At 50.8% G+C, this 8,820-nt stretch overlaps 1 protein-coding gene across 2 annotated transcripts in view; it reads right to left on the reverse strand.

Annotated features, from left to right (window-relative positions):
- Window positions 1-267: 267 nt before the first annotated feature.
- LRRC14 (leucine rich repeat containing 14) overlaps window positions 268-8,820 on the reverse strand; it is an 8,793-nt gene continuing 240 nt past the window's right edge. The window contains exons 2-4 of one of the 2 annotated variants that reach the window (XM_024218356.1): window positions 5,169-5,536; window positions 2,413-3,051; window positions 268-1,970 (exon numbers count right to left, since the gene is read on the reverse strand). In XM_024218356.1, coding sequence (XP_024074124.1) covers window positions 1,400-1,970; window positions 2,413-3,051; window positions 5,169-5,491 — 1,533 coding nt within the window. In that variant the 5' untranslated portion in view covers window positions 5,492-5,536 and the 3' untranslated portion in view covers window positions 268-1,399. Of the gene's footprint in view, window positions 1,971-2,412; window positions 3,055-5,168; window positions 5,537-8,820 lie in introns of both variants that reach the window. The other variant, XM_024218355.1, reaches the window with a different exon arrangement.

Raw genomic sequence — 8,820 nt, forward strand, 5'->3', positions numbered from 1 at the left:
CTACTTACTTTGGCCAGGTAACGAGGCTTTCCAAGGAGAAAGTATTCTTCAAACGGAGAAGAAGTGAGAGTGTAGGGAAGGGGAAGGGAGACTCAGCCCCTAAACCAAGCTGAAAAACTCCACCTGAACAACGTAAGAACATAAGAACGGCCGGACTGGGTCAGACCAAAGGTCCATCCAGCCAGTATCCTGTCTACCAACAGTGATCAATGCCAGGTGTCCCAGAGGGAGTGAACCGAACAGGCAATGATCAAGTGATCTCTCTCCTGCCATCCATCTCCACCCTCTGACAAACAGAGGCTAGGGACACCATTCCTTACCCATCCTGGCTTACCACATGCCCACGGCTGGTAAGTATACCAGGGAGCATGAATCATCTTCTGCAGGATCTAACCTCTCATTTAAAAAAAGAAAACGTTTCTAGTTGTGAAGAAGCTTTCTGCATACAAGGGGAGTGTAAACAGTCAGTCTGCATACCACTCCAATGCCTCTGCTGTTACTCAGATCTCCCACGCACCCGCAGCAGCGTGAAAACCGACAGGGGTGTTGTCAGTCTCACCACTACTATACTCTGCAAGCAGCTGTGAAATGGATAAGAACTGAGCCAATTTTATTTTGTTACATCTTAGGAAAGCTCCATGCAACAGCAGAGATGGAGGAAATATTCAGTTCACAGGAGGACTCCAAAGTGAAGGCTGGGGGAAGGATAGAGTAGCACAAGACACCCCACTTGCAGCAGCCATAAAGCCGAGCGGGAATATAGTAGAGCTGTCCCTAAATATAGGTCTCCCCACCTTTCACATCTGCCTGGCTAGTGGGTTTAGTGCTCCGGCTACTACATGACTGGTAACATTTCTAAGCCCTACGCACACATGAGAGAGAATGATGGGATACATTAGAAGAGAAGTGGAGAGAGGGGTTTTCAGATGAGGTGATCCATGCAGAGAAAGAAGAGCAGACTGCTCAGAAGCTAGGAATGGATCGGTGTTTTTAGAAGGGGCCTTCTAATTGTTGGGCTGCTGCATTTGTACTGTGGCTAGTACACTTTGCTAAGAATTCTGCAGGGCTACACTAAAGTCATGTAAGGGGCATGTAACAACCTACATAGGGTAAGCGGGTCATAGGCACAGTAAGACAGGATAGCAACAGCACTATCTGGGATAAGCCAGGGATAAAGAGGCATAGAGCCTGGCAGCTTTAATCTCAGCTTTACTGAACGGAAGTGCAGAAGGGGAGAAGAGAACTTCCATTTGAATTCATGCACTAAACAGATGCTGTTAAAAAAAAAGTGTATAAACGTGTTGTTGCTGTGTCCACTGAACCGCTCAACTTTGAAGGGGCATTAAAAATGATCACCCCGATCCGTTTGTTTTCTCCTTCGTTTTGCATTCCTGGTGAGCTACAAATTAAAATAATCTAAGGTATTGTGCCTGCATAAGTTCGTGGTCCAGACGGAGTCGGTCCTGCATGCAGTCAGCAGCATCTGTTGCAGCTCAGCGCTCACCCTGGAAAACTTCTCTTCATCCACAGAACCATTCAAGAGGTTAGAGGAGGTGGGGGGCCATGGCAGGTTCTCACTGTAGCAGTCCACAGGGTAGGGGTAAATGACAAGCTGCAAGTACAATAGGCCCATGGTCCTCTGCAGCAAGTTCTTCAGCCCCCGCGTAGAGAGGGGGTTGCCAAACACCCCCAGGTAGCGAAGTTGAGAGCAGCGGCACAGGGCGGGGAGAAGCGATTCCAGATGGATATCCATCAGGCGGCACTCCATGATGTCCAGGTGGAGAAGGGATGAGGAGGCCTCTTCTAGGAGATGCTGGAAGGGCTGGAGAAGCGAGTCAGACAAGTTGTTGCCGCTGAGGTCCAGCTTCTTCAGGGTGGGGGTGTGAAGGCTTTGCGAAAGGTAGGCGAGGTCATTGGGGAGCAGGTAGCAGAAGGCCAGCTCCAGGCTTTCCAAGGGACCCTGCAAATCGCTGGTGGGAAGAAAGATTGTAAGCGTAAGTTCCATTTTAGATAACTACTGTAGCTCGCAGAGGACAGAAATCAAAATGGTTGGAAAAGGCCACACCACCAAGTAGCTCAGGGCCAAATCAAGACCAACATTAAAGCTGCAGATTCGTACGGTGACGAACATCCCTAATGCTAGTTATAAAGTCTGGATGCTTGGAGAATTGCACGATGGGACCTGCAGTGCACTGGCCAAACTTTCACCTTAAAGGAGGCTGCAGAATACAGGTCCCAACATGCAAAGAAACTTCTCTAATCAAGATGGAGCATTGCATGATGGGACCTGTAGTCTCCATGGGTCACAAAAGAAGAGCTGCAACCTGGTCTATTACACAGAGTCACTCACACTCCTGTCAATTTGCCAGTGCAGCCCTCAGCTGGGCCCCCTCGGCCCTACAAACAGCTTACCCCAGCAGTTGCCTTAGCTTTCCGGAAAGCCTGGAGGAGCCCAAATTCAGCTCCTTGAGACAGGACAATCTACTGAGCTGAGTGGCGAAGTAGTGGAGGCTTCCTTCCATCCCCGCTGAGAGCCGTCTCACATCAATGTTGCTGTAGGGCAGCTTCAGGCTGACCAGGTTGGTGAATTTTGCCATGTGCGGGAGAATGACCCTCAGGCCAGACAGCCCCAGGTTATTGAATCTCAGATCCACCTGCCGAACACCTGTGGGATCCAGGAACTCCAGGAGCCCCACGGTACTTGCAATGGGCAGCTCCTCAGCCCGGAAGTCCCGGCACTTCAGCCGCAGCATGCTGTTGGCGTTGTTCTGCAAGGCATCTTTAAGGACTCCATAAGAGGTGCTGTTCACAAAGAGATCCACGTGGACTTCCACAGAAACAGGCTGTGGCGGCGGCAGAGCCACCGAGCTGCTGTAGGGGCCCTTCCTCCGCTTCGAGGTGCGCTTGGTGCACTTGCTCTGGTGTTTGGAAACGTCAATGCACGCTTTCGCCAGGGTCACGGTCCTGGACCAGAGGCTCATGCTTTCTGGGCCCTGGTCTATTCCATCATCCTGAAGCCCCGTCATGTCCAGAACCTGCAGGCGCTGCCTCCTGCTGGGGAAGACAAGAAAAAAGGAGCAAAATAATGAGAGACTGAAAAGACCTACTTCATTCACCCAGCTACTGCAGGATCGTTCCCCACACAGGGCCATATGGTCACTCTCCCAGTGGCTTGGGAACCAGAACCCAGTGGGGGGAGGAAGAGGTGTTAGTATCAATTACTGGCTTGAACAGACTCGCTCTCACTCCAGGACTGGGGCCTCATCTCCCTTCTCATGGCAGCTGTAAAGACTGAACTACTTGTGTTGCTCAGATGATGTGACACGCAGCCTAAGGATTAGCTCTTTGGTTTAACAGTTCCAGACGCACGGCCTGTGGCTCTGCCTAGCTTTAGTCTTTTGTTCATACTAGAACCGAGGAACCAAGTGATCTTACTGCAACCCTTAGCCTTCCCCACCCCATCTCCCACCACTGTCTCTAAAATAAGAGTGACACTATTCAGTGCCAATAAGATTTAGAGCATCTCAGCGTAGCTCTCAAAGCTTTCTGAAGCTAAGTATCCCTGTCCCACAGAGGGGGAAAGCCCATAGTCACAAAGCAGGGACTAGAATCCAGGTCTCCTGATTTCTGCTCAAACCCCTATCCCGTGAACCTCACTGCCTTCCTTGGCAGGGACTTTGTTTTACAGAAAAAATAAAAAGCATCTTGTACTTTTAGGCACTGCATAATGATTAAGATAGGCTGAGATTTAAGACCGTTCCCTCCATTTCCAAAGGGAAGAGAGCAATGCTCATGGATGGATAAAACCAGTGGCCAACCAGCAGGAATTACTGCACTGTGTCCCACCTCCCAAAGCTGCTTATGGCCTGTCACTTGACAAATGGAAGTTGTTTAATGCTGCAGACAGGCTGGTAGTGCCACACTGCAGAGAAACCACATGCATAACGGCCAAAGAGCCTGCTTCCAAAGTGCAGTCTGCAGCACAATCACATGCAAGGGGCCAGAGGAGGCATTTACCAAGCAGCTGCTACCTGAGAGTCATCCTATTCTGCTGCAATTTGAGGAAACTGAAATTGGATGTCCGGTTTAACATGGTAAAATACCTGGAACATTTGGTCCACCCAGATTTAAGCCAGCACCCAGCACCTCAGATCAGCAGCTCTTCCTCCAGAGGGACACAGCGCAATTTCAATTTGAACTACAAGCCCAAATATGGAAACCACCATATTTTCTTGTCACACAACCAAGAACAAAAGCAAAGCTTGTCCCAGCCCTACTGGATCATCACTGCAGGCTGTACTAAAGGGCCAGAGGCCCCAGGTCAATAACATTTAACATATTAGTGCAGTGTTTCTCTAACTGGGGGTCCCGACCCAAAAGGGGGTCACAAGGCTATTATCGGGGTGTCATGAAATCACAAAAAATATTGTGGTAACCCTTAGATCCTTTGCTAGGGTTACCATATTTCAAGTTCCCAAATAAAGGAGACTGCTGGGGGAGGTGTACAACAGCCGCCGCTCTCCAGCCACCCAGCTCTGAAGGCAGCACAGAAGTAAGGGTGGCAATACCAAATCACGGACATTTGTTCATATTTCAAAAATGAAAACTGAACGTGGAGGATGATTTAAGGGTCTGCCTCAGTTCCCTGGAGCTGCAATTGAAAAAAAAATGGTGCGCTTCAAAACAGCAGCACCCCTCGCATGAAGTGTCCAGATACTTGTTTGTATATAGTTGCATATAAAGCCACAATCCTTGGACAATTATCATTGTGGCAATAATCACTGAAAGAGGCTTCCAGCTCCCCAAGCTGTATCCTGTTGTCTATTTTTTTACTCAGAAAACGTGTATCTTAAATGTCCATGTATTTATTCCTGAAAACTGTTGCTTTACACTTTTTGAGAGGCTTCAGTGCCTTTGGCTGCAGGGATAATGACTCCATGCTTCATTTAGTGCTCCTGAGGACGTACAGTATTTTTGCTATCACTTTTGGGGAAGTGAGGTCATCACAGCCTCATATTTTCAAAGGGTGGCCCAGCAAAAAAAAGGTTTGAGAACCCCAGTGTTAGTGTGTTACTGTAAGTCTCCTCCCCCCACTGCCTCCCAGTATGGTTTAGTCTCATCAGCACGTGACCCTTGTGGTAGGTAATGAGCTGTACGCTGACAGGTACCTTTGGCGGTGGAGTCGGTCTTCGAGAGCCTCATTCAGGTAGGTCACCACTCCCAGGATGACAGTCTGCACACATAGCTTGTTGGGCTTTTCCTGGAGCAGAGCCCGGTCACAGTGCTGACACTTCCGCAAAAGCTTCTGGAAACTGAGTACCGGGAAAGGCCATGTCTGCACCAGATCTTGCAGCACGAGGGTCCTCTTGTCCATGAAAGCTGCCTTGAACAAGACTGGATACAACTCCTTTGGGATGAACTCCAAGGCACCGCGCACCGTGGAGTGGTGGGAAACCACCTTCTGTGCACAGAGGAACACGAGCGAGTGCATGGCTGCAGGGAGGCAGCAAGCCAGAGCCCCAGCTTCACAGAACCACTGAAAGAGAAGAGAAACACCTAATGATACACCTACCCCCAGGACACACTGCAACATTCCTGATGAGATCCCTGACTTTCACCAGGAATTAACCAGTTTTTGCATTGTTCCCTGCAGCTGCTGATGAGCGGGCAGGAGAGACATACCCCATCCTCATCTCACCTGTTCTGCTTCTTCTGCTCTCCGAGAGCCAGCCACACAGAGAAAGAACAGAGCTGGGAACCCAGTGCAAGGGCAGAAGGCCAGCACACCTGCCTGCCCGGCAACTTCAGGTAGGAAAGATCCCACCTGCCTCCAGTGCTCCACCGACATTCTTACAACAGGAGGGGGCTAGAAATCAGAGGAGGACCCCCAGAACTGCAGAAATTTAACCCTGTGGTTCCAATTTGCTAAACGGTTTACAAGCCCCCAGCGCACTGTTGGTCCTTGATTTTACAAGGCCAGCCAGGGTGCAGGTCCACTCTGACCAACTCACAGCTCTTCTTCCCTTGCCCATGTCTCCTCCCGGTAGCCCTCCTTCCCCCCTACACCGCATAGACCACCAAGTTCCTCCCCTTCCACCCCAATTTCTCTTTCAAGATGCCCATATGTCTCTCTACTGTTTCTTCGACCTCTAGCAGGTCATCTATAGCCCACTGCTGACCTTGAAGAGCATGGGGCCAATGTGTCTATGGTCATGGACTAAAATGGTTATTTCTCCAATACAGCGGGCAGGCAGCAGTATCCCTCAGAGCTCTGGAACTAATAAGATCTATTCATCTTCAGACTCAGTCCCTTTTGCACACCCTGATGGGAATGGTCTTGCCTACAGCCTGCAGGTAGCAAAGCTCTGATTAGCACAACAGCTCTTATATTAAGTTTCACCAGAAAGCTCAGAACCAAAATGCCCTCACTTAACATAAATGGAACCAGAAACTGTGGCGCAATCCCATGGCTCTCAGTAGCCATTAGATCTTGAGCCAACACACAACAGTCACTGTTCCCAGAGATACTGCAGCTGGGCAGGGCAGTAAGGCTCAGTCCAACAGACCCAACACCTTAGCTGGCTCTGCTAGGAGTCCTGGAGAAAGATGGAGTGCTCGATATGTTAGGAATTGTGCATTAATAGTTTGTCTCTCCTAGGCTCCTTGGTCTTCAGTCAAACTCATCTTAGTTGTCAAGTTGGGAAGCACTATGTACGTGAGGTCAGATCCAAAAAGCACAGCCACTGCCCTAACACAATCATCCTAAAGCTGAACTAAGTACCCCTTCCTCCCTATTTATCCCCATTTGTATCTTATCACTCTGCCCCCAACCCCTCTGCTTTGCTAATAACATCTGCCTCAGCCACCTGTTTGTCCACATCTCCCACAACCATCTTTGTGCTTCCTTCTATACAACCTCATGCTTGGAGCTCGGTTCCTGAACCGGTCCATAATACCACTGCCCTTTCCTCCTCCAAATCCACTTCTAGTTAGCGGATCACTGGGGATTGTGGATATTACATATACTGATATAAATACATTATCAGAATGATCAGGAACTCTCCGGTTGAGCACTAGCTAGTCTATGTAAGCACGTGAGCTGTTCTACTATATTTTACTCACTTGTTGCATCTTGTCTTTAATTACTTAGTAGGGGTGGTCTCTCTCCACGTGTGTGTAACACCACCTAGCACAACATACCTTGATTGTGATTAGGGCTTTTGGATGCTACTATAATATATATATAAATAAATGCTACAACAGCCAATACGTCCAGCCCATCTGTGATTGAATCCGGGATTGTATTAGCCACCTACTATGGATTAAACAGCACGTAAATTAGGGATACTGGCCACTCTTTGCCCAGACTGCTGAGAAGAAGTCAGCCAGCACTGGCAGATTACCAATTGGCCCCCACCTTCATGATAGTTTGCTCCTCCCCCCTTCTCTCCTTAGGCTGATCCTGACAGAAATCAAGGAAGTTAGATCAGGGGTTAGAGTAGATGACCCTTGTGATCCCTTCTAACCCTATGATTCTAAGGGGGATGGGACAGCGACCCCTCCTGGCCTGTTAGCAGCCTTGTTCCACCTATTCAGTCAAACAATCTGGCCATCAGAGGGTTTCAGCCACAGAATCTGGGGGTTCAAGTAGTGAGAGACAAACATAGTGCAAGAGTCATTCTAGTACAGTACACTCTTCTCAAACCAACTAGCTCCATTACCATGAGCACAGCCCCCATCCCACAATGCGGCCCGCCCGTGCCTCATCCCACTGCACTTGACCATAACATCACTGTGTGGTCCAGCCAATTGTGGCACCAAATCCTGGCATCTCCCACGCCACTGAGGCTGGTCAGTGGCACACACATGGGGAAATTAAACAACGATAACCTCATGACGCATGTAGCGCTCCCATAACCCTTTCCCCTTCCTCCCTCTATTTCCCACCCAACACCAAAGAAGAAGGGCAGAGAGGGATAGCTAGACCAGGAGATGCTGGGATTCAGCCAGTCACCTTTGGAGCAGACTGGACTACAACCTACTGACCAACAAGAGGGGGCAACTCTTACAAGCCGCTGACATCCAGAAATGATGCTTTAGCATCAGCAGAACGAGCCCCGACTCCCCTGCAGGGGAACCTGCTCTTCTGGGCCCGGTTCTGCTGGAAGCGATCGAGGAAGCTGCTAGGAGGAGACGCTGCAGGAGACATCTCCAATGGGGGGTGAGTGGGGCAACAGATATCACAAAGCCACAGCCCTGGGGGAGGGGGGGCAGAGGAGAACAGAACCTGCAGCCCCTTTTCCAGAGACTTTTGGGGAAAGAGCAGCAGGGGAGGACAAAAGCCCCACAGCAGGGTTAGGGGAACGGACAGCTGCTCGGGGTGGGGTGGGGGGTGAAGGGGAGTCACGCCCTCGCTTACACACTACTGCCTGGGAGGGGCTCAGTCCCCCCAAGGAGAGGGTCACCCCCCCCCTTACACACTACTGCCTGGGAGGGGCTCAGCCCCCCCCAGGAGGGGGTCACCCCCCTTACACACTACTGCCTGGGAGGGGCTCAGTCCCCCCCAGGGGGGGGTCCCCCCCCCTTACACACTACTGCCTGGGAGGGGCTCAGTCCCCCCAAGGAGGGGCTCAGTCCCCCCAAGGAGGGGCTCAGTCCCCCCAAGGAGGGGCTCAAACCCTTCTCCCCATTTCACCCCTGCCCCCCAGACAGCTCATGTCCCCCCTACTCCAGACCCTCCCCCACTTGCCTCAGAGGGCTCACGCCCCTCCCCTCCAGGGGGGCTCATGCCCCAGGCCCCGGCGCTCGGGGGGGGGGGGG

The sequence above is a fragment of the Terrapene carolina genome, unplaced genomic scaffold (assembly GCF_002925995.2).
Source record: "Terrapene carolina triunguis isolate 2854851 unplaced genomic scaffold, T_m_triunguis-2.0 Scaffold58, whole genome shotgun sequence".
Classification (NCBI taxonomy): domain Eukaryota; kingdom Metazoa; phylum Chordata; order Testudines; family Emydidae; genus Terrapene; species Terrapene triunguis.